Raw genomic sequence first — 26931 nt, 5'->3', positions numbered from 1 at the left:
TCAAAGTTGCCTGCACATTACTGAGATGTACAAATAAGAACATGTTATTGACACTCAGTCCTGCTAGATACCAAACACACCTCTCACTGACCTAGTGACAGGTCCTTAGGACCACTTAGAAGATTCTCCAGAGGCATCAGGATCTGGCTGGCTGGTCATTAAGTCTTCTTTTTCCACCATATGGGAGTTGTTTCATGATTTGTGAAAAGCACAGTGACTATCTGCTGAGTAAAATCTTTCTGTGGAGACAATGTTGTAGAGATGGTAAGCTCCAAAGATAAATGGGTTTTATAGAGAAACGGCAAAGTCATTTACTAATTTACTAATAATTTAATTATTCAATTTAATATGCATTACATTGAATAATCAAATTATTAGTAAATTTGCTAAATTATTACATTGTCAGATCTACATCTTCATTCAGTTAGCTATGGAGATACAACTCCTGAAACAATAATCGTGACATTTGTACCTTCATCTGGAAAAGAAAGAGAGGTTCTTTGTTGGGTAATGTGATTTTCTTTTGTTCTGCTTTCTTTCTGTTTTTCTTCTTTGGCTGCCATTTGGCATAGTTCCCTGGACTAGAGGAGCAGTCATGTGGCTGAAGCTACTGCCAGCCAACACCACTTCTGCAGCCAGCTGCTCACGGCATTTGTACATAAGAAGGCAGATTCCCTCCTGCCAGATAATTGAACTCCAAGCCACTAAACTCTTGGAAACTGGGCTGAAAAGTGGTATATCTGTCTTAAACAGCAGTTTTCAGGAATTCCTTCTCTAAGGGGATTTCTTAATTATGTCAAAGCTGTCTTAGGGAAAAGAACGTAATATTAAAACTTTTTAGTGTTGCAAGCTTGGTAATGAAATGGAAATAGAAACCAGATTAAAGTTTATTATTTTATTTATTAGGCATTACAGTTCCATCTCACTGGAAATATCTTGGTTCTATTTGACCAGCCATTCAACATTTTCTGGGAAATAAAATATTTGAATGCATAATCTGAACTTTTCTAGTGAACACGATGAATCACACATTTAATTTCATATTTAGCTTTTCATATTCTGTAATTCATAGAATGCCGTGTCACCGCAGAAGGGATGTTTTGAACCTCACTCAGATTTTTTTTAGATGAATTTACATGCCAAAATATCATCTATCCAATTCAGACATTTGGCAATGTTGACTTGAAGTCTCGGGAAAAGTGGCAAAATAGCAAGGCACACTGCAAGTCAGATTAGGTAGCAGTAGGAGAGCAGGTGCAAGTGAATCACACTTAACACTGTGTTGCTGCAGATTTACCTCCTTGTCAAAACTGCCTACAGAGCCCCTAAAAGTGAATAAATATAATCTCAATACCATTTCCTAACCTCCCAGAAAGACAAGCTCCAGTCCTTAGGTCCCAAAAACCAAGAAAAAAACTGCAGAGAAGTAACACATTCATAAGTTTCACCTTTTGATTAATTTTTTTTTAAATAGCTGTTCATCATACAGATAGGTTAAGTGAATCTATCACAGTGGTACAGGTTGAATCGGTCAGCGTTTCTTATTGTTTCTTTCAATTAGTGTTACTTGAGTGCTCCTTCAGTGGAATTTTGTGGTCCTTGCTGCAGCCTTGGAAGTGATTTAATTAGTGTGAAATAAACAGAAAACAGAAGTATATCTATAGGTATTTTATAAACAATTTTTTTCGAATTTATGCTTAAGCATGTTCTGACGGCCTAAGCCAGATCTTCTATAAAAAATCTCAGGAAACATTCCTTCATACAGAGTCAGGTAAAGTATGATGACTAGTCTTGCTACAGTTTACAGTAAATAAATGGCTGGGCTTTGCTGTTTGTGCCTAAAACATCCCCACACAAAGCCAGCCTTCGAGATGGAGCTAGGCCCAGACACCAGCATCTCTTGGGATGCATAAAAAGATTTCACTAACCGTAAACACCAGGAAATACTCAGTTTGATTTACAAATTGTAGATGTCTATGAATATTTATGTAAATGTCAGAAGTATCTGGCTTATAATTCCCTGATGTATCACAAATTCTGGGAGCACTATAAATAGACCTATCATTCAATCTGATACCGAATACATCAGGAACAAGCTGACGCAAGTTCAGCGTGTACCATGTCCAAATGTTGTAATTAATTTCTAGATACCTCGTTAAATAAGAAAAGTAGTACAAGGGTAACATATTAATGTTTCTTTTATGGCATTCTAGAATTTGCTTTTTTCCATCGTGGATCTGAATTGTTGTTGGTTTTTTTATGGAAATTTGACATTTCCTATTGGAACTAGTAAATCTAATTGATTTCTGCACCCTAGAAATCTAATATTCTTCAGGTGATTTTGTGTTTCAGTTGTCTCTATAAGAGGAATTTGTGAGTATCAGTTGGAAACTTCTCTAATATGTGGAAAGGTAATTTAATGCTCTAAAGCACCTTTCTTCATGGGGCAATAAATGAAAATAAGAGTGAAAAATAGAGGCTCCTGCCCACCTAGAGGGATCTTGCACAAACACAAGTCTGGTGCCCTTAGCAGTAGGGGCAGTTATACTTCAGCACATGGGTGGTCTACGCAAGCTAATCCAGCTCTTGGTCTCTGCCAGCAGTCATCAGCAAATATTTGAATGGGAACAGTAAGAAACTTGGTGGTTACAGTATAATCTTCCTTGAGGGATAATCTCCAAGATCTTTAGTAGTTCCTGTGTATGTGTATGCCAGAACTCTCCTTACTGTGTGTATTACTTAGCCTAAACAATCTGGGTAGTTTACTTATTCACACTGAATCACTGTTGATCGTTATATAATAAACAAAAAATTGCTGAATTTTTCTCTTTTGCAGTATTTTTGACACTCACTTGCACAGATGAACCCTATGCAATGTAAAAAACTTTCTTCATCCTGGTGTCTAATTTTCCCAATAGTAGAAGTATTGTGACTCAAGGATTTGTTGTTTTATATATTTGTAGGCCACTCCTTTTCATCAGCTTTCTAACTAACCTTTTCACATGGAAAAATTTTGTGTCTGTATCATTCATGTTGCCAATCTCTTAACACCTCCTCCTATCTCAATGCCCTTTCTAATGCAGAATGACCAGATGCAAACACAGAGCTTCTGATGAGGACAATAGATCTAGAAGTAAAATATTACTATTCTCAAGGAAAAAAAAATCCATTATGCAACTTCTATTATTCCCCTCTATCTCATTTTTGATGTAGATTAGCAGACTTGCTGATTAACTGATTTTAAGTGGTGATCAATAACCTCTCATTCCTGGTGGTGTCTGCACTGGCCAAGCTAGATATTCTGTATTCTTAACTCTATTGGATAGTCTTACTTCCATTACTGCTACTTTTTAGTTCATCTCTCCCTATTCTCTTTGTCAGAGAAGTTTACAAGTTTACACTATTGTGTAAAGACAATAGGGATCATTTCAGTAGGTAGAATTTGTCTCACCAGAAATTTTGCCTTTTTATAAGAAAAAACACCCAACCTTGTAGCAAATAATTTTACATAATTTTCTGTGGGAAGAACATTTTTATTTTCAGATAAGGAAACATGAAACGTAATTCAGGTTTTCTTTTTTATAGTGTCTCCTCAGGATTTTTAACTCGTTAGAAGGCTAGGAAGTCCTTCAGGAAATCTGTCATAATGCTTGCAGCTGAGGATATGGGGGCTTTTAGCAGTAGGAGGAGACAGGTGTTTCCCATCAACATACCTCTACACTTGGTCATTATATCATGTGTGCTAGATAAACAGTCTGCACACATACAAACACACATGTGTGGGTGTTTCCTACACTGAAGTGTAGAAACTATGAGAAGTTTTCCAGGAAGAAGCTGAATACACAGCACTTACTTTATTGTTTGTCCACATGAACTTGGTTTTCCTTTATTTGTTTTACCTTTGCAACATTTCCAGTCAATACTTGGCTCTTCAGAGACTTAGCTTTCACAGGCTTTGGTACAAGTTTCTGTTGCAGTTGTAAAAGTAAATGACACAGTTGAACAAACACCAGGATCAGATAAACTCTTGTAACCACTAACTGAAGTTCTTTAGCTAGTAAAGAAACCTGAAATAGAAAAAAAAAAAAAAAAACAATTTAAAGGGATTATAATTTTCTTCAGGTGGAGGATGGGAGGCCTCACTTTTTTTTCTTGTTATGACAGCTGTAGGTGAAGCAAAGGGACAAATATAACAAATAAATAAATTTATAACTCTAGTTGAAGCTACATGTGCATTACTTTGACAAGAGGGTATGAGTTACCCTGTGAATCCAACTCAATTGGCAACTGCAGGGAAGTGGTCATTGCAGATGGAGCAGAATCTGCTCATACAGCTCTGGTCTAAGGCACAAACTTCATGTGGCACTGTGAAACAGATGCATTTTTAAGTACTAACAGGTGTGGATGCATTCTTAAATTTACTTGGTTTTCCTAAGTGTGTGAAATGTACTTAAGCTTCTAGGCTGCATTATTTTCTTAACATCTTTACCTACTGCATAATTTTTCTTTACTTACTCTTCCTTGTGACATAAAAAGAAAATGTAAATATGGTCATACAAACATTAAACTGGAAACTCAGAGAGACCAGTTATTTTTAGCAACTAAGTTCATCTGATTTATATCATGCACTGGAGGCTACGTCAAGTGTTTCAACATCATTTGCACTCCATTGAACGAGGGACTGAACAATCAGAAAATGGATCATTTGGAAACAGGGTTATGTCACTAAAACAGTGGAAGCAAAATCCACCAAGTTAAGTTTCTACTGGTGGCAAAGGAGAAAATCAAGTTTCTTTTAAGCATCATGTAAGAAAAACATGAACTTGCCATGCAATATCTAGAAGTGATGGATTCTTCAAGAGAAGTGCCATTGAGCAAATAAGAATCAGGGAGAAGTTTACACTAGTCTAGCATATGTGCTTAATCTTGTGAACCTTCTGAAAGAAAACATTGATTTGTGAAGAAATGTTTCTGTTTCAAATAGATGGGAGAAAAAAGAGGGGAAAAAGGGGAGAGAAAAAGAGATATAAAGGGAATGTAAGCATTGATCCTAGCATCCAGATGTATCCCTTAGTGAGGTAGTCATGCAGTCTTAATGAGCGTGTAAGTGGCAAATGGTGTTTGTTCCATGTCTCCTCTTGGCCACAGTCTTTGTTTAAGCTCTCTCCCACATGACACAGTAAAGTGTTATTTGGAACCTGGAACATGACATATTTGAGGCTTATCTCATTTTGGCATAAAAATACATGTAGTTCTGTTTTACGATAAACTCTGCTTGCTGTCATAGGAGACAAAAGGAACTCTAGATAGAGTGGTTTTACAATACAAATACAAACGCCAAAATAGGGCTTATTGTTTACAGATAAGAATAAAATTATTTTAAACATGTGTTATATTAATTTATAGGTGGGGCCAATAGCAAAATGTAGTGTTATGCCATTAAAAATCTGTTTCATGATACTGACAAAATTTCATGCTCAAATACAGAGGAACAGATGTGTCTGTGATACACAAAATATTTGAGTTTTGCTGTCACAGTTCTTCATGCTTGACTACCCCTATTAGACTACAATTAAAAAATAAATTTTTATTTACACTATACAAAATTTTCAGTCTGTATTACTAAATGCACCCTATATTAACCAAAAAATTAATGTAATATTTAAATATAAATATGTAGGAGTGCGTATTAGGTGATGTTTGCTAAACATCTAGTCATACTATGATATGACTTCCTTATAAATGCTGAAAGTCACAAACTATATATTTTTGCAAAAATCTGATTAAAAACCTCTTTTTTAGGTAGATTGATGTTATCAAAAAGTTCTAGCTTCTCTGATTTTAGTGAGTACTATGTCAGGGCCCTGATTTTTCCATGGTTGAATTTGCAGAGGGAATAAAACAACACAGAAAACTTTTCATCTGGTGAACTAGATGGCATGACATGGCAAGGAGGCTGCAGCCAGGTGGTAGTCAGACTCTTTTCCCAAGAAAGTCTTAAGCTGTGCCAGGGGAATTTTAGGTTAGACAATAGAAAAAAAATTCTTGACAGAAATAATGGTTGAGGGGCATTGGAATGGGCTGCCCAGGGAAGTGGTGGAGTCACCATCCTGGAGGTGTGTAAAAAAAGACTGGATATGACACTCAGTGCCATAGTTTTGTTGACAAGGTGGTTTTAGGTCATAGGCCAGACTTAATAATCTCTAAGGTCTTTTCCAACCTAGTTAATGCTGGGATTCTGTGACAGGGCCATGTAATGCTAACCACTCCTGCTCCCTGGAATGGGATTTTGTGGGCCAAAATACTCTTCAGGGCTCAGGTGGTCTCAGTAGCATTCAAACCAAGAAGGGTTTGCAGCCTTTCTACTGCATTAAAATAGATTGATCACAGTTTTCTACAGGAATATATTGTTTTCTGCTTGCATTTATTGCAGTACAGTCAACTCTTAACAGTTTTTTTAGTTATAACTTGGAGAAACACAAGAGTTTGTGTAAAAAGCCTTTCCTTTTTCCTTATCTAGATCTTAAAGGGTTTCTCAAAATCAGAAAATTCAGGAGCTTTCTTAAGATGCAGTTTTCATCTAAAACTTGAACTCTACAAACTTTAAGGAAAATACTTAGTGTGTGAGACTGGAAATATAATTTCAGAGGGTAGTAAGGCAGAATACTGTGACTTTGACAGCCACACCCCAAAATATTTAGCTATCTAAAATTCTAGTTTTCACTGCACAGAGTGGATGTGTGACCCAGAGTGGTCGTTGTAGTGCCCTGCATCTTCTTCTGTGGTTCAAAGTAGAAAGCAGCAGTGTAAGGACTTAACCCAGACTGATGTTGTCATGCAAAACTCACCAGGTTCTTCTTCCCTCACATTCTTCTGAGATGAAGATTTCCCAGCTGTCTAATGCAACTGTTTTAGGAAGTAGGGAAAGGAGCCGACAGTCCTGGAAAAGCTGTGCTTGCTCTTTCCACTACAAGAAAGATTTGCTGGATTTGTGCTCTCTTCACCCTTTCAAAGAAACAACTGGTCTTTGACCAAGAAGATAGTTTATAATTTGAACCATTTATTTTGAATTAATATGTTGTTCTGATTATGGTTTACAGTAGCTAATGTAAGTTTAAATGAAAGAGGATAAAAAGCAGTCAGAGGATGCAGTGAAAATTATTTATTGCAGTGTAGAGCTATCTAATTGATCTGCAGTTCACCAGGTTCTTGACTTGGATAAAGAAAAATCGATGGATTGTGTTAGCAATTTATTGTAAATATTTTCTCACATGAAGCTTCTAAATGGTTTAGATAACATTTCCTTTTGTTGCAATATATTTATTTGATCCCGGAACATTTAATTCACCGTTAAATGTCATACACTCTTGTTACTATAAAAGGATAAAACTGTTTCCAAGTACATATTGTTTCAGTAAGACATGAGCTTGTTCATGCCAGCTCTTGGGGTTTACAGAGTCACTTCAAAATAGCTGCCTTAGAAGTTAGGGTGAGAATGTAAAGCAATGTAAAACTCTCTGTGGTAACAACATAAAGTGTTCTTGCACATCTGCACTTGAAGTACCACAGTGCTTATCCTAACTTTAGGCAGCAGCATTATTTTTGCATTTATACTGGATCTTCTAGGAAAGTAAAGTATGAATGTAGTATTAGAAAGACATTGTGGTTCTGCATCCCTGAGGAATAGTATTTTTTTTCTTTTTAATTTTTTACATCTTTAGTTCCTCTGTATTTAATATTTTTATGTTAATAACCTAAGGGTTTTTTTTTTTAATTGTAGTTGTTGTCCTATTCATTAATGGAAGTATTTGTAGAATTTCTGCCATGTTTTAGGAATCTATTTCTGGCTAATGAATTGCCTACTTTAGTTACCTTCTTTCTCTTTCTTGTGTCACTAAGAATATTTACTAACACTATTATTTAATTTACTATTGGTATATTACACTTGGTTGATATGCTATCTATCAAAAATATTTTTTCATACATAACAGGAAGATATAGAAGATTTTATCTTTATTTTCTGTATTTCTAATAATCTAGTGATTTCCTTAGACTTTGTCAGCACAAGTCTAAGTCAAAATTTGAAAAAATCTGGTATTATTTTTCATCCACAAATGTCAGGTTTCACCTCAGCATTGTAATACCTGTGGACTCAGAGTTGCCATTTAAGAAATGGTTAACTACAGAAGATTCAGAGGACCCACAGAATTAACTTCTGTAGCTTTGATATGCAGGTTTTATTTGGCAACATGACAGGAAACTATAGAGCAAAGAGTGGAAAGGAGAAAAGTTAAGGGGGGAATAGTATGCAATGAAAGAGACAGGTTATGGCAGTGAGACCTCTGTCTATTCACTCTGTAGTGAAAAGTACATCACACTACCCCAGCTCAATATTTTTCATTTCTCCATTTTGAAGGGCTGAAATTGTTTCCCAGCTGGCTAGAGCCTTTTGATCTGTAGTCTGTTTATAGCAAAACAGTATTTGGAGCTCCTTCAAGACAGGAGTTCCTAGAGGTGACAGTCTACCCTGGTGAGTTACCTTCATGGTTGCACCTTACTGAGTTCAAGATAACATGATATGCATTCCCTTCCAGTAATAGAAATTAACTGATTATAAGTATTTATCTAATAAATAACTAGTAATACGTGTAATGGCCAGGCATAGGTCAGAGCCATCCCAGGTTGCCAGTAACCAGTAGAACCAGAATGCAGATGCCTGTAATGAATAAAAGCTTCATTACAGTTTTCAGGGCAAAATTTAATGGCAAACCCTTAACATTGACAAACATGGCAGGCCAGTGGTGCTAGCATACAGAAATTTCCTGTCTCCAGCCTCAAACTGTATTAATAAAAGTTTACATAATTTTTATCAATTCTGTATCTCTCACAGCCACTGTAATTGGAGAGGCATTTATTTATTGTGGAACCTACTCTACCATGGTAAATTTAGTATCACTAAAAAAATTTTATTTGGGATTCTCATTGACAAATATTCAGAATTTGCAAGGCACCTGTTGATGCCTCTAAATATAACCAAAAACATGACAAAAATTTAAAGGCTCTCTAAAGAAAATTTTAATGAAGAAAATACCATTTAAGCAATGCTGCTGGAAATTTAATTTACAAATTTACTTGCTGTACTATCCAGGCCACCCAAGTGGCCTGCAGGCACTGAAATTTCCTAGAACAGCAGCTCACAGGACCCAAACAACATTCCTGCTCCACATGTGTTCGGAGGTCTACACATTTTGGAGTAATAGACACTAAACTAGAATTCTTCAGCTCCTCCCTCTTAGAACTGCTGTAAATTGAATTAGTCAAAGCTGTAAAATTTAGTTTGTGTAAAACATCACCTTGAAATTTTGTATTTACTCTTCAATCTTTTTGAAATGGTACAAAAAAGTTATTGTTTGCTGATAAGGAGGCCAAGAAGTGATTCTTTTCCATTTTTACTTCAAAAAACATTTGCATTTTTCCCCCTCAAAAGCAACAAAAAAAAACGTTGAGGCATAGTTAAAATAGAGAGTACAGTGCAGCTCTAAGATGTTAATCAATGTTGCCTATTCCTGAGCATATTAAAGAGAAGCCACATGCACTATAGAAACAAATGTACATTTTACCTGTAATTTGGTATGCACTCAAATTCATAAAGAATGTCCTGCAGCACACTGTAGTACTAGTGTGCTGGACAAAAGTAAAGGAAGAATAATTTCAGGATTGGCTCTCTGACATCTATTTCATTTGGTTTAACTTTAACATTTGCATGTTTTGTGAGACTTTTTAATATATAAAATAGTAAAAACATATAAAATAGTGATCAGGGAAAAAAAATCTGAGGTCGTTCAGCTTCTTGCTACTTATACCAGTAAATTTACAGGAGAAATGTTTTCCAAGAGCCATAGGAAATGAAGTTATCTGAACTGAACCTATCTTGCTGAGATGATTGTCAGGAAAGTGACGTATCAGAATAAATAATCCAAGTATATTAAAACCAAGGAAATACATGTACTGCAAAAGACTTAGGGAATCATTTAACAAAAAATTAAAATGGGTGCTTGACACAGACAGTCCAGTATAGTTGCATTTCTAACTTTTATATTTTAAGAGAGAGAAGTGACAGTGGAACACATGAAAAAAAACCAGCCCTCAGATGTGAAGAGGGTTTCCAGCTGTTCATTCAAGTAGAAACCTAGTTAAAAAAGCTGAAGATGCATTTGGTTCATTATTTACTTTATATTTTGTTCTTGCTAGTTATATGTTTTGGTTTTTTAAACATAAGTGCATGTTTGTTTGGTGAGGCTTCTGTCTTACTGCAAACTGACTTTAAAAAAAGGGTATAATGATATATTATTGCTGTGGTTTTTTTCCTCTAATGGTGTAAATAAGCCATCAGTTTCCTGAGTAGTTAGAGTTAGTGTGTGCTGAAGTTACAATGCAAAATGAGGCAGGAAAGTGTTATTAGCAATCATCAACTTCAATTTATAAATCAATTGTAACAGAGTAAAATCATTGTGTGTACCTAAGATCTGTCATGCCAACTAAATATATTGAGCAGTTAAATACCACTTTGTGTACTTAATAGCCATGTTTGCTGTAGCAAAGCTTAGTTGTTCAGGAATAATTGCCCATCAGCTGAGTCTGACAGAGATCCCAGACTGATTTCAGACATGAGTAAGATGACAAACCATAGGGGTAGAAGTGAGATCTGGAGTCCAAATTGAAGAAATGCAAGTCAACTATTATGGGAAATTATTATTTTAACTTTTTTTTTGTGTAATAGTGATAATATTAGTAGTACTTTTTTTTGCAATATGTGTCATGTTTTCCACTTTAGGGACAAATAAGTTCTCTCACTTCATTGTAGCAGCTCTGGCTCACCAAAAGGGCCTCTCTTAAAGGAGCTGAAGCGGGATAACTTTGACTGTGGTGCTGTCGTGCATATTCATGTTTAAAATGGAGATTCATGTCTACACCACAAACTGGAATTACTGAAGTTCTATCAGTTCCATGTATTTGTGGATTCATCTCTACAGAAGAGAAATATTCAAGTTAATAATTTCATTACATACTGCAAGAGACAAAACATTAAATAAGTTTCATGTTCAAACTAAAACTAGACCAAACACAGGATACATAAAGGATGAAAGGATGACTGTATTATAGGAGAGGCCTTAAGACTGTTTAGAAAAGTGATTTAACTATTCTGATGTCCAATGGCTTTTCTTCATTAAGATTTTTTTTGTTGTTAAGAGTTGAAGAGAACTTTTTGCTAGGGAAATTATTCTTAAGCTCCAATGAATTTTTTTGTTCTCTAATGCTCTGTACACCCCATAGCCATAAGGGGTTTAGAGAGTTGAAAGAGGCCTGTTTAAAATGTCATTCTCCAAAAAACAAAGCAAAGCCAAGCCAGAAGGACTTGACAGAGATTAAAGACAAAAGTCTTAGACCACAAAATGAGATTTTTCATGTAGAATTTTTTTTGTTAAGAATGCAATGAATCTCCAAAACTACCTCAATAATTTTAATTTTTTTAAAATGAAAATACATGGATTCTCATTACTGTGGTATACTTTATCCCCTGCACTGGACATCATCATAGAAACCATGTGAATCAAAATAGACAAGGTCTGCAACCTAGAATAATCTTTCTGAAGCAATGGAGGAAGGTCAAAAACAAGAGGAGCTTTGTTGCATTTCATCCCTCAATGTGACATGCAAAGGGCGAGACAGGGAATTCAAAGTTGTCATTTTGCTGGACATTAAAATTAATAGAACCACAGAGTCATTGTTATTTTCAAGCATATACTTTCCTTACAATCCCACTCATCACCTTCTATTCTATACGGGCTGTTTCTCTCTTTTTGCTCTCCGTAAATTAAAAGAATTTATTATTACAGCGAACATTTAATGTCAGTAGTTGGCTTTAGCAATGTTTGCAATATAAAATACAAAACCATTTTCTGAATTTTTACTATAATGAATTATAAAAGAAAAACATTTCACTGTTACAATGTTTGTAGAATAAATTTTTCCAAAATTTTCTATAAATGAATCTTCATGTAAGCTTTCACATAGAGAAATCTTGGATGATTTTTTTCGGTACTTTGATAGGTAATCTCAGGTGATAATTAAAAAAAATTCCTAAGTGTCTTTTTACCCCAGTCTGTTTAATTTCTTAACCCGCCTTTAGACATGTAAAAAAGGAAAGCAAACAAACCACCCTTCAAAATTACACACAAAATGCTCACAGTAGTTTAAAAGGGCTGACTCTGGTTTTCGTAGGTTTTATGCAAACACACTGAAACACAGCCCATATGGCCTTAACAAACAGTGAACACATTCTGTTAGGCATGCTGCATAAATTAAGCTGTTTCAAATAAGAACTGCTGCAATTTAGATGTCTTTTCTTTATATTCATGGAATACATTCTCATGGAAGTAAGAAAGTGAACCAAGACAGCCAAGATTTCATCAAGGACAAAAAGGGCCTGACCAACCTCTGTGCCCTCCTGTAATGGAGAGACTGCAGTGCTCAAAAAAGGAAGACCAACTGGTGTAATCTGCCTGGGCTTCTGAAAGCTTTAAACAGTTTCCCATGGAATCATAAACTCCAAACTGGAGATCTGGAGTTGGATTTTAAGGGGTAAACTAAGGAAAGGGTGAGATGAATGCAGCCAGAGAGTTGCAGTCAATGGCTCCATGTCCAGATGCAGCCAGTGATGAGTGGTGTCCCTCAGGGCTGTCCCGAGAATTTGGCTCTCCAGTATCTTCATCAGTGACAGAGGCAGTGGGACAGAGTGTACCCTCAGTACATCTGCAGTGACAGGAGGCTGAGCAGTGCAGGTGGCACTGCAGAAAGATGGGATGAACATCCAGGGGCATCAGGAAAAGTTTGAGAACTCAGACCATGAGAAGCTAAGGATGTTAAAAAGTCCAAGCACAAGGGGCTGCAGCACAGCCAGAGCCATCCCAGACATGGGTACAGAACTGGGAGTAGCACTTATTTAGAGCAGCCCTGCCAAGAAGGACTTGGAAGTTCTCATGGATGAAAACCTGGACATGACCCAGCAATGTACCCTTGCAGCCCAGAAAGGCAAATGTGTCCTGAGCTGCCTCCAGAGCAGGGTGGGCAGCAGAGAGTGATGAGGGATTCTGCCCCTCTGCTTTGCTCTGGTGAAATCTAGCCTGCAGTGCTGCATCAGCTCTGGGCTCCCAGCACAGGAAGGACATGTTGGAGGAAGTCCAGAGGAGACCACAGGGATAATGAGCAGGCTGGAGTTCCTTTTCTGTGAAAAGAGGCTGAGAATGTTGGGGTTGTTTAGTCTGGAGAGGAGAAGACTCCAGGAAGACCACATTTCAGCCTTCTAATAGTTAAAGTGACTTAGAAAAAAGAAAGAAAACAGCTTTTTACAGCGATAGAACTTTTTTACAGAGATAGATAGTGACAGAACAAGGGAGAATGCTTTTAAGATTTAAAAAAGGAGAGAGATTAGATATTAGGAAGAAGTCATTTATTCAGACAGTAGTGAGGCACTGTTGCTTAGAAAAGTTTTGAATGTCCTTTTCCTGGCTTTATTCATGGCCAGGTTTGATGGGGCTCTGAGTAGACTGGTCCAGTAGAAGGTGTTCCTGCCAATGGCAGAAGAGTTGGAACTAGGTGGTATTTTAGATCCCTTCTAACCCAAGCCATTCTATATTTCTATCACTTTTTCTTTTTTTTTTTTTTTAAGCAAATATGTTGTAAAGTTCATGAACACCATTTAATTAAGAAAAAAACCCAACACCCTAAATAAAGAAAGAGGATGACTTGGTGCCTTTCATCTTATTTTAGTTTGAGATTATCTCTTTCTATATTTAACACAGCAGCATATATCTAGAAGGAAGTTAGCTGGATTGAATTAAATGTGAAAAACAGAGATAGCTTTGCTAATCAAATACTGGAGGGGACCATCAAGAGAAAGAATAGATTGATTTGCTATACTAGAAGGCTACCATATGTAAAACGCTAGCTAGATATGAAGTGAAACTGTACTGGTCTCAGAATTGCTGTCCTACAGGAGGCATGCTGAGGTCTACATATAAGTATTCTTCTGTGTATATCCATATAACAGGCTAAGCTGTGACAGGTTTGATCACACACAAAGTATCTCTTGCTCATAGAAGGGTAGAGAGGAAAGATGCACCTTGTCCATGGCAATGCACTGGCAATTCGGAAATGCTTGCATTCAATTTAGGCAATTTAACTTTCTACAAGAACATGAAGTTTCTGGCTACTGTAATCTCTGGTGGTATTGCTATGGGTCTCTTTGGGATTCATAGTGTAACATGGTTTTCTTGTGCCTGGTACATTGTTTAATAAGGGGAAATTTAAACATATAAATATGGAATAAAAAGTTCAAATAGGTCAAACAAATTAGTCCTAAACTGAGAAGAAATTTAGAATCCATGAATATCAGAACATACTGTATCTGTATCTTTCCCTCCAGATGCCTGAATATTCAGAAGTAGGTCTTATGAGTGAGTTTTCAGTGGTAGGCATAACTGCTCTACTATATACATGGATATTCCTTTTGATCACTTTGCTTTTCCTCCCCTGGGAAGAAAAGAGGGGAGAAGTCAGAAGTGAAGCTTTTTTTTTTTTTTTTGACTACATTAAATATGGATTGGTGCAGTGGTGCCTTGGCATTGTTCATCTCTCACAAAATCTAAATATGATGTGAGGCCAAATATGAAAATATGTTGAGTTTATATTTCTATAAAAGGAAAAAAATTAATCTTATCTACATTCAGTTCAACTGCTACAAGGAAGAGAGTAGTGAGGCAAAAATCTGCAATGCCCATGTTGTATAAACTTATAGGTTTTATCCTGGTACCATAGAATTTATCAAGTACATCTTGAATTGCCCAAAACCTAGGTTTATAACATAAAATAGGCAGGGAGCCATAGTGCACAGAAGGATAGATAGACAGCTGAGAGGAGCAGTTCTGTCTGTCTTAAAATAGATGTCTGAATCATGGAAACAGACTACCCCAGCAAGTGCCTATCGGAGCTGTCTCTAGCAGGAGCCCAGCTGACCAGTGTAAATGAGCAACCAATCCTCTGGCAGCTCAAGGCTAGGGAGAAAACTCCTTTCTTAGTGTGCCTTGTTTAACTCTCAGTGAATAATTCATGACAAGTAATGTACTCTCAATGTAACCTTCATTTGTTCTCATAGAAGCTCTCCAGTAACTTGCAACAACAATACATAGCTTTTTTCCTTTAATTACAGCTTTGAGTTTGACAGTTTTGCATTAAAAATCGAACACATTTTGTACTTTTGAGTGTTCACATTAAAAGTTTGGTTTTTTTTTTCTTTTTTCACCTCATACAAGCCAGATTGAACCTTTGGAGTTTTCCATACCTCAAAAACAAACAGAAGGGAAACATGAGTAGAAAATTTTATATAAATTCAAGTGGATTTTTTGAAATACAAGTGTCATGGAGGTATGCTCCCTCTTCAAGCAAAGCTTTGTAACATAATGCATAATTTAGATTTAATTTTAGTTCCTGACATTTTTCTGAAGGACTTAGAAGTATGGATGATGTCATTCTACCAAACAAGAGTCTTATCCATGTCTGACTCATTCAGGCCACGATCCTGTACCTGTGGATGCCAAGTTTCCAGTGAAGGACATGGAGAAATCCACTCTACTGTTTTGTAGAGAACCCTTCTGTTACACTAATGTGGTTACCTCACCTCAGATTTGCTTTCAGAATGACTTTCTGACAGTAAAAGTTTATTGTTTCCAAAAAGACAAAATGTTACGGAAACATTCGTGTTAGAGTATGCACGGCTGGGTTGGGCAGGTTTTCTGTTAATGTTTGGGTTTTGTTCTAGACAAGACAAAATTGGAAAAAAGATAAAAATGCTTTACTATATAAGGCTAGCTAACATGCTTAAAATTTAAGTATAAACTTTCACATTGTGCATACAAGTTTTATTTGCCTGAAATGGTGGTCTGTGTGTACTCTTGGAATACATGGTGGTATTCCTGAGTGTCTTCCAATCTTCTCTTGTTAATCTCACACTTTCCCATTCTTCTGAACAAGATGATGATGAAAGCAAGCATATCTTACAAAATGTAACGGTTTTCTGATACTGAGCCTGACACTCGAGAGTGACTTTGTCCAGAACCAGTCCTAATTATGAAAGCTTGGTAAAAGAAGTACAATTCTCTCTTGCCTTTCCTAGCAGCCACTGCTTCATTTGAAAAAAAAAAAAAAAAAAAAGGAAGAGAAAAAATGTTAGTCCACTTTTTTTTTAGCCTAAAAAAGCTGGCATAATTCTCTTGGAAACCATAGCTACTGCATAACTCCCTACTGATTTTAGTATGAACCACCAATGTTTATTTTTAAGCAACTATTTAGCTAACAAATTGTAGTCTGAATTTGTGTGGAGCAAATAGTTCAAAAACAGAAAGTCTGATGGAAATGTTAATAGATTTTTTTTCTTTAACCTTGTAATTAGTGCTGTATTACTGCAGTAAACCCATTTAGATCTGACAAAAGTCTATGTTTTTATAATGCAGCCTGTATTTTTATATGTCTATATGTTCACATATATATATATATATATATTTAAATAAACATTTTTATGTTTATTTAAAAAAAAATACAAAACCAGCTTGACACACTAGGCAGCCTTAGCTCAGCTGAAGTTCAAAGTCTGCTAGGAGGGTAGTATTTAATTTTAGGCTATTTGCTGGTATACAATGTAAATCCGACATTAGCAGGTATCATTTATTCCAGCCTAATGACTGATGTGTAACCACAGACCACAGCATAGCTGGTGGCACTGCTTGCCAAGAATATAATGTTTCTCAGAAAAAGCTATTCTCCTACTCCTAAAAATTAGCTATTTTTATTTTTTTTTTCAATCTCTAGCAATGAAGATTCTATTTTTATTTTTGCAATGGAATCTATGTAGCCCAGCAATGGTCAGTTAGTACGGAGGTTGCTAATGACTAATTGCATAACTGATTAAATAAAATTAAAAGTAGGCAGAAATAAAGGCACAAGGACACATTTTCAGTCTGACATATATATATATATATATATATATATCTCAAGAACCTGATTTTGCCATGCAAGGGAGGGAGCCTCTCTGTGACTCTCACCTCCGTTACTACTCATGGTACAGCTCAGGCAGCAGCACCTGGCAGCTTCAAAGGAAACAGATCAAGCATTTTCAGACAAGGCATCGTATTAGAATTGGGTATTCTTACAGAAGACCCCTTCTGCCATGAGGTCTATGAGGAGTTTTGCACATTTAATTTTCTGTAAGTCTTTTGTAGAGCACATAGTAACTTTATTTACACAGCAGGCTCTGAGCTAATACACCATATTCATAAGCTGGGTAGCTCAATCCAGGCAGCTGGATGTGAGTGGATACAGAAAGGAAACACCAGTGGCATATGTCATGTTTCTACTGTGCCCTTTAGGTTTGCCCTTTTTCAGTCTTATGACTTCTACACTCTAGTTATCATTACATTTCTTAGTTCTCTTACTTATGCAGTTATGTGCGACTTTTTCCTCTTTGCTAAAGTACTCCAGTCAAAAGGGAATATGCTCTTACCTAGACATTAATCACAAAGTTTAGTTTCTGGAATTCTAAACCTATAAAAATGTTTTTAAAATCACTTGCTATGTTGAGCAGTGGCAAAACCTGCATCTGGGTTAAAAATTTGTTTCTCAGATTCTCTGACTTAATACTTGTTTTTGAAAAATACATCTCCTGAACCTACACCTACATTACTAGTTCTTAGACTCACTCATGCAGGTAATATAAGAACATTTTATTAATCTTTTTGTCCTTCAGCTTGTTATGCAGTACAGGACAATAAGAGGATAATCTAGTCTGTGGATGAGCTAGAATGAACTGTGCAATTCAAGAGTTTCACAAAACTAATTGGTGTGGTGCTTAGCTTGTGAAAAAAAAATGTTTCCTCCAGTGGAATGTGTGCTCCAGCAGATTGGAAATGTTGATTGCAAGTTTAAATGCATATTCTTTATTTATTGAAAACCGTATTTCACATAAATGTGGAAACTGGAAAGTATATATGAAGAAAGCAAAGATACAAACTGTGAGGAAGACCAGATGCAACCGTAACTAAGAAATAACATGGTAGTCCTGAGTGAATGAGCTCAGTCCAGATTTTTAAAGATATTTTAGCTATCCTACTTGAAAAAAACCCAGGGTGAAACTAAGATTACATATGAAAAGGCAGCAGATTGTTTTATAGCTTTCATTTGATAATGTGTATTCCAAATGCCACACTTAAGAGCCCAGTTGTTATTTATGTCTGAAGGCTTGAAGTTGTGAATCCATTTCTTCAGCTTGCACAGAGCAGCAATAATCTGGCTCCTACTGCATGTTTTTTCATCAGTTTGATGTCCAAGTGCTTTTCAAGCAGCATTATGTGGGTTATCCTTGTTTTACAAATAGGAAGACAAAACTCAGAATGTTTAAGCAAGTTTTCCATAACCTGAGAAAGAGATGTTCCCAAGCATGGAACAAAAGAATCAGTCCTCCATTTCATTCCCTAAGCCATGCTTTTGGCAATTAATTTTAATATTTAATTCTTTGCACTGTAGCACGGGAATAATTCAATTAGTTACTAATTTGAAGATAAGTAACTAAATGTAAGTGTGCACAAAGTGGGCTGAATCCAGCACACTTTTCATTTAATGGTGGGTTTTTTCTGTGTCTTTTTTTCCTTAGTCCTTTTTTTTTAACTCTACAGCTAACACCTCAGTTGATGATACATGCAGATAAAAATTAGTGGTTTTTTTCTTGTTTCTTTTATTATTAGCATATTTAGTAGTACTGAATGTCTCCATCTTTTACTAGTTTCATTAATTTTAAATATTTTCTTCATTATTTTTATTATACAATCAACACTTGCCTTAAACATGGTGGCATCCTAACACTTCTTTTCCAAAGCCTTTTTCCAGCCACCATAAAAAATAAAAGGATTCCAAAATGGAAAAAAATATGGGTTTGTTAGGGGTTCTTTTTAAGTTACAGGATTACATGCACAAATCAGCTATTTAAACAATGGTCATTTCTCTTTTTATCCTCTTAACTTTCCTAAATTCTTATTTCTCTTAATTGCTCAAATTATGAGAAATTTAGAGTTTTTATTATTTGACCCCAAATACAAAAATAAATGCTACACCATCTTCTATAAGCACAGTGGATGAGTATTCTCCTATCTTTAGGAAGAGCTTAGACAAATCCGCCTTTGTTGTTACTTGTAGCTCAACAGATTTTGTGTATCAATTAGAACCTATTGTTAATTGCCAAAGTTGTTCTAATGGGTTCTCTAGAAACCTCTCTAGAAAAAGATTAGCCTTTCTCATGACGAATGTTAAGAGGCTCCTTTGTTTTAGCTTCCATAAAGTCAACTGATTAATTTCAGATAAGACTACCATTCCCTAGCTATCTGTGAGCTCTCCTTTCTGCAGGAATACTCCCTTTTTTTGGGGGAAGCCTATGAGTCTAAGGTTGCTCCTTGAAGACAGTCTCTGATTTGGCCACTTGCAGTTGCTTAATATATATTTCATAATAGTTGAAGTTAGTAGGCACTTGGAGAACAGGAATTAGTAGGCACTTGGAGAAGTTAGTAGGCTCTTGGAGAGCAGGAGTTTATTTCTAAAGAGCTGAGGATAGAGACTAACAAAGAAAGCAGGTTTGTAGTGGGTGTTAGTTAATGAGATGAAGAACTGACCCCATGAGGACTTTTTTTTTGAATTGCCATTGAAAAACAGTGACTCAAATTGAGTCAACCTGCAACTAGAATGTATTCATACTGTAGCAGTAGTAGTGTTTAGTATCTATATATTTTAATATTTCTCATCATATTTCTAGTAACTACAAGTAAGAGGCAGCATCTTGTCGGATACACTATTGAAAACAGACGATCCTGAGATATTTACTGTGTGGCAGAGCAGAAATAGCCTTTGAATATTCCATTTCAGTATAGTATTACAAAAAAGCTTAGTCAAAAGCTCTATTTTGCCTAATTTTGTTTTCCTTTGTAAAATTGGAATAATGTTTATATTTATAAATTATAAATAATCAACAAACAAAAATAAAAAAATAGCCAGGTATTCTGCAACAGGCAAGGATCTCTATATTATCTGATATTTTTAAAATTACCTATTCTGTCTGTTAAAGAAATAGAAAGTTTCACAACATGGTGCCTGATTTATGTGCACTTCTATGGATGTGTGACCTGCACAGTGACAGACCCAACTGTTACTAAAGGTCCCATGACTGTATGACCCTTCGTGCTAAATTTACCACAGATGCCTTTTCCATTCATTGAAGCTAACTTTTTTGATTCCACAGAAACCCTAGAAAAGGTCCTTTGCAAGTCACTAAGTGCTGTTTGAGAGATAAGTGCCAGAAAACATGGAAAACGTGAAGAACAGAACACAGAGCAAGAAACATTACTAACATTCCTTCTGCTGTTGTGGAACAATTTGTATGCAGATCACCAGCAAAAGCCTCCAGGCCAGTTAGGATCTTTCCTGGTGATATACAGTGTAGCTGGTAATAGATTTTATTGTACTGTTATAAAATAAAGTACAAAGGTTGTAGAGAGCTTTACACACATTCCAATTTGATTAATTTTTTGATCTTTTGATGCCTAATCTGTTTATCATGTTTTTCTTCTATTTGCCAAGTCTATATAAAGTTTATAAAAGCAATCTTCAGTGCTTGTTTTCATTATTAACATAGATGCACTCCCATCCAAAATAATGTACTGCAGCACTTGTAAGAGACTGCAAAGGAATGGCTATTAAGCATGTAAACACTTGTTCAGCAATAAATTTGTTCTTTCAGTTTAAAACCAAAGAGCATTTTCAAAAGTTTTAAAATTAAACAATATAATCCCTGTTTTGTTTGCTGCCTTTCCCCCTCTTTTAATGCTGAAATTGCCAAATATATCAACATAGGAATTAACTCTCAAAGCTTTTTTGATAATTTTTGACCAGAAATTATAAATGCAATATTGTTTTGTAACATTATATATGATTATATATATTATCTATTATTATATTATATATTTTGTAATGTACTTACAAAACAGTTTATGCCTGTTTTGTAAGGCATAAACTGTTAATGTAATTATTATAACATCAAAATATATCTGCAGTACAGCAGAAAGGATGTCACGTTATAGTTCTTCAACTAGGGTATTTTGCCCTTCAGTGATTAATAACAATCACTATCTGTATGTGTGTTTGACTTTAGCAGTCTACAAGGAATTTAATTTTTACTTAACTTCCCCCCCAGTGTTCTGAATGCCTTTCAGACAGGGAATGCTTTCTGGTTTGTGAAGTTAGATAAAAGTGCTTTTTAACAGTGTCTAAGCAAGTGTTAGGAGAAAGAGAAAGGGAAGAATTAAATTTCTCTGTAAGAGTTTTAGTGGATTTGGAATGAAAAAAAAAATCTTTGTTCCTTTCTTTACTCCACAGAGACTAATTTCTCTAGCATGTCTGTAAGTGGAATTTCTTTGCAAACTCAGAAATGTTACTGTAACTTACATTCATCCTTTCCTTTCTTTTATTATCCAGAAGTATTTTTTCTTTTTTTTTTTTTTTCTTTTTTTTTTTTATGTTATTGACCTTTAAACCTGTTGTTATCAAACTGAAAGAAGGAGATAGGGACTCTTTTCAGCTGCCTTCATTCTCATGTGACCTGAAGGGAGAATAGGTTCAAAATAGACTAGTTCCTCCCAGGGCAATACAAGACAGAGGAGAAAAGCACTGTCATTTCCGAACAGCACCGTGCTAGAGTAAACTCAGCATGAAAAAGGAAGGAGTTGCAGCATGTTAGAATTCTTCCTCCACAGCCTGGATTTTTACACAAGACGGATTTGGAGGGTGTTAAAAAGCAGAGGATTTTTAATACCACTGTGAAATGGAGTACTTTGAGAATGGGCTTTTTAAGGACAACTGACGTCTGACTGCTAGTAATACTGAAGGAATTTTTCAAAATGAGCATTGTTATGAAGCCAAGATCCCGATCTACCAGCTCCTTAAGGACTGCCGACGCAATGTGGTAATGTGGCTCGCTTGTTTCTTTCAGGCTCTCTATTATGGAACAGAGATATGTCCCAAGAAAGTCACAGGCTTTAATTTTGAATCGTTAGGTATTGCATAGTTATTGAAGATGTTCAGCTGTTGAGTTGCACAATTATTAGTAAGGAACAAAATTATGTAGCTTTTTATTGTAAAATACAATGTATTTAATTTTTAAAAAGAGAACCCTTTTGGTACCTTTTGTAACATATTACACAGATTTTACCCATTCAGCAGTCGGGTTCAATCCTTACAGTTAGAGACGCCATCTAAAAATTTTCAGTACACTTATTTCAGTAAGAGAAATCATAACACAGAGCTTGCATTTCTGGAGGCTGGAGAGTAAAATGAAGTTATAGGTTGTGTGAGCTATTTTGGGATGCTTACATGTAGTTTTGCTGCATAAACAGACTGACTGGTACAGATGTGTCCTGGGTAGCAGCAGACTTTGTTGCAGCATGTGTGAGACTGCTGTGTTATGGTTCATGTGTTTCCCCTGCTCTCTGAGGCTTAGAGGAGTAGAAGTAGTCTGTGATATTGATGTGTCTGTATAATTTTCTTGCATTTTTTCCAGTTATTAATCAGCAAAGCTTTGTCTTTTGAATAATTCTTTTTTCTTTATGCTTTTTAAGCATCACTTCATACTTTTTAAAACTTGGTAGGCACTGACAGGACAGCTTTCTATGAAGTAGCAGAAATAAATTCCATTTACTGTCTTAATGTGTCCCACATTTTGTTCTTCTCTCTGTGTCTTAATAAAAGCACCATAATTTTAATAAACACATAATAGACTAATTGTTCAGACCTACATTTTATAGGTATAAAAGATGTATTTTAAAACATAGCTTTTTTAATATATAAATGGCTGATGTGTTACTGAGGGATAGACTAGTGACTAAATACAGCTCTTTGTGAGGATATACATCCAGTTAATTGAACATTAGCCTTATAAAACCTTTATGTTTCAAATAGTTTTGGCTCTGAGCTAAAGCCACGTCAGTATTACTATTAAAAGAGGTAGAAATTTCTTCCAGTTGCCTTTTACTGAAACCATTTTGTAGTAAAAGGAAATTAAACAAGTACACTACTCGTTCTTAAGAGTTTTCCCAGTTGCTCTGAGAAAGTGCTAAGGCAGAGTTCTGCTGGAATAAATGCAGTAAGTAGTGTCTCTATATCTTTATTAAAATTCAGTGCCATGTTTGTAAACTAAATATTGCTATTGTGCTGCATTCTGTGGGGTGTCTCCAAGGAAGTGAGCTAAAACATACATACCTTAGCTATTACGTACAACTGTGCAAATAAATCAAAATCAGGACCTCTGATTAAGTTTGCCTTTTTTTTTTTATTCAGTTGTTGACTGAACCCATTAATTCTTGCAGGAAAAAAGTATTTTAGAAGAAAAAAAATATCCTTGTAACTAATAGCTGCAAGCTAATTTGGGCACCACGTATTCTGTCTAAAATACCTTCCTGCCTCCCTTTTGTTGCTGTGGCCTTTAGTCATGGCACTAATCTGATATCTGAGAATACCTGTTCTGCTGGTTGTTAGCTGGGAGTCCTCCACTACCCTGCTGATTGGGAACACGGCCTGAGCTCCGAGGTGGCTCTCAGGGAGACACTCGAAGGCTACTGGAGAGGGTACACGCTGTTCTGTGCGGTGTGGAGCAAAGCCAGGCAGGCCCTGTCCCAGCCAGAGGGAAAATGGAGCGCAGAGATAAGAGAGAATGGCAGTGACCTGCAGGCTGCCCACAGCGAGCTCCGCTGCCTGTGGGAGCTGGCAGCTGAGCCCAGCCCAGCCTGCCCCATTGCCCAGCCTGCCCCATTGCACAGCCCAGCCTGCCCCATTGCCCAGCCTGTCCCATTGCCCAGCCTGCCCCACTGCCCAGCCTGCCCCACTGCCCAGCCCAGCCTGCCCCATTGCCCAGCCTGCCCCACTGCCCAGCCCAGCCTGCCCACCTCACCCTGCCCCTCTGCCCAGCCAGCCCCCTTCCAGCTGAGCCTGAGTGGGACCCGTTCCCAAATAATCTGCTTGACTTTGTGTACCTTGCTGCCTAAATCTGTGGGTTTGTACCCCTGGGCCAGCACCTTCCTGCAGTTCTCTAGGAGAGAGTAATAACAGTATAGCTTTGCCACAGTATTAATGCTTAGGGAAACATTAAATCACCACGGGTAGGTGTTCAGGCCAGAAAACAGGAAGAGCATAATTATCCTTTTTGAATCTCATTGTGAGAAACAGCTACTCACTTTCCATAGTTTAGGAAGGTTTATTAAACCTTATCAAAAACACAACAGAAGACTGAATAAAGAAAAATGGTCACGGTGCTGGGAGCAAAAGATTTTCCCTGCCTTATGCTCACCCCCTCAGAAATGGAGGTTTTTTCCTTTTTAACCCTTTAACCCCTGCCAAAGTTCTGTCCATCAACCCCTTCTTCACTGTCCAGTGGTAGAGATCTCTTCCTCAAATTCTGATTGGGGGCCAGATGTCACCATAGTGACAGGCCAGCCCTCCCACATGTCCCAGCTCTGCCTGTCTCTTGATAATCGCACGAGGGGGTAAAACATAACTATAAATCTATAAAACTTTTCTTAACATCTTGATATAGTGATCCCACTCTGTGTAAGAGGAGCAGGAGTGCCTGGGAGGAAGGAGATGGGTCTCAAGAATACAGGGACTTGACTGACAGGACTGTTTCAAAGTATGGACTCGCCTCTTGCAAAGGTTTAAGAAACAATGATCCTAGATTTTCTCTACCATTTCTCACTGTGGATAAAGTTCCTGTGAAGTTCAGAAACTGGGCTCCCAACACACAGAGGCCAGAAAAGCTGTAAACACAAGACAGAAAAACCTCTGCACTTGGTGCCCTGAAATCAGACTCCCTCTTTGTCCAAAAGATATAGTAAGTTCAGTGTAAAAGCATATGTATGGTAAAAGCATGATATTCTTTTCAGTATCAGTATTAGAAAGCAATTAAAGGGTACCTCCACGTGTGGTATTTTGGTGGGTGCCCCAGCTGACTTGGAGCAGATGTAGGAGGGCCTGGGCTGGGCTGGTGCCTCCCCTTTAAAGCTGCATGGATTGGGGATGGCTGCTGTTTACTGTGATGGTAGGGTCTGCAGGCAAACCTTCTCTTTCTGATGCGGTTTGTTAAATTTATCCTGGTGTTATGGTGACTGAAGTAAAAGCAGATGGCTGGTATTTATACATAAAGTGACTTATATAAGGGTTATTACCTGTTACGTTATTGCTGCTCAATTCTACCACCCATTCCCACTCATCCCAAAATTCAGGGTGTGATAGTGAAGTATGGTATTATATCATAAATCTTCGGGAGAATTATCTAGAAGGGATAAATGTTTTTACAGACTTTTCAAATAAGACAATTGATGTGTCTTTTTATTCCAGAGAAGAAATTACAAGGAAGTAAAGAAATCACAGTGAATTAAACTTTGGCTGAGACAGCCAAATGATAATATAATTACATTTTCTTGACTATTTGCCACTGACAGTAAAGCAGCAGTGTTCCACTGAAAATGTCATATTTCTGTTGATTTTTTCCCTTTTGTAATTGAAGAAAAGTTTGAACAAATTAAAAGAATCTATTTGGAAGAACTGGATTAAAATTTTGGGAGCTTAAATCAAATGTTGAGAATACTTGCTTGATGGCAAGTCGAGCAAGCAGCCTCAGTTGGACAGAACCTACTGCCTTAAAATGGTGCAGTTGATCAGACTTTAGAACTGCCTTTGTTTTTCATTATATATATAACTAGCCACAATTGTCGGCATTTTCCCACAATTCTTTCTGCATTATGTGACTAGAGATAGTTACATGTTTACTTTGTGAGTTGGTATTACTGGCTTTTATTTTGCCTTTGTAACATCGACCAGTTCAGGCTTTTCTGGGTTTTGGAACTTAGGGTAGATCGACCTGCAAAGGGCACAGCCTGTCTAGTGACCCAGAGACCAGAGGTTTTCAACAATTCAGCCTGTTGTATTATGTAAAACAATGCATCTCTTCTTACTTAGCTCTAGAAGTGAGTGATATTATTTGACTGCAATATAATGGAAATTACTGAAAGACATTGTCAAATATGGATTTCTCAGTCTATAACATATTTATAGATGAGTGGGGCAAAACTGATCTCTTATATGGACTTTCTCTGACCTTTAATATGTGGATCAAAAGAGGAATGCTAAGTAAAATTTTAGTGAATGGAGACAGCAAAATTCTTGTGGTGTGACATCAATGAATGGCATTGTTTCTGGGGCAGAAGAGCTAGAACAAATGTATGAGCTGACATTCAGCTGACCTCAGGTAGGTGCACTGCCTTCCTGACTAAAGGTACCATGACATAGATCTCTGGAATAAGTGTGACCCTATCTTTTGGTAGCTCTGTCTGACAGGAGGAAACTGTGGCCGCATCACACTGCTTCGGAGCTGACCATCCCAAACAATTCAGTTCCTTGGTTAAAACCGTGGTCCTAGCAAGCCTGTTGCCATTACAAAGATGATGAATATATTCAATAAGTGACACTGAATGAGTCATATACATCAAGCTTATTATTATCAGACACGTATTTAAAGTTAGCTGCTGACTTCCAGGATGGGAATCCCACTGCTGGTGAGATCAACCCCAAAACCAGGGCACTCCTTGAAGGAATCTTTGTCTACAGGACAGAGAATTTTAACATAGATAAATGTAATTGTGAACAATATTAATAGCATTCATATCACTTGGCTGCTTAAGGGTTAAGGCTTTTTATTTCTCTGTTGGGTGAATTTCTTTTCCTCTAGAGTATTAT

The 26931-nt window shown here is 36.7% G+C and overlaps 1 protein-coding gene across 5 annotated transcripts in view; it reads left to right on the top strand.

Moving 5' to 3' along the window:
• PDE4D (phosphodiesterase 4D) overlaps nt 1-26931 on the top strand; it is a 350628-nt gene that overhangs the window by 205601 nt on the left and 118096 nt on the right. The window contains exon 1 of one of the 5 annotated variants that reach the window (XM_064735826.1): nt 22047-22111. The exons of the other annotated variants lie outside the window; for them this stretch is intronic. Coding sequence (XP_064591896.1) covers nt 22047-22111 — 65 coding nt within the window. Of the gene's footprint in view, nt 1-22046; nt 22112-26931 lie in introns of those variants that run through there. 5 annotated transcript variants of the gene reach the window in all.

The sequence above is a fragment of the Zonotrichia leucophrys genome, chromosome Z (genome assembly GCF_028769735.1).
Source record: "Zonotrichia leucophrys gambelii isolate GWCS_2022_RI chromosome Z, RI_Zleu_2.0, whole genome shotgun sequence".
Classification (NCBI taxonomy): Eukaryota; Metazoa; Chordata; class Aves; order Passeriformes; family Passerellidae; genus Zonotrichia; species Zonotrichia leucophrys.
The sequence above is the reverse complement of the archived record's forward strand: the minus strand, read 5'-3'. Positions and strand labels throughout refer to the sequence as shown.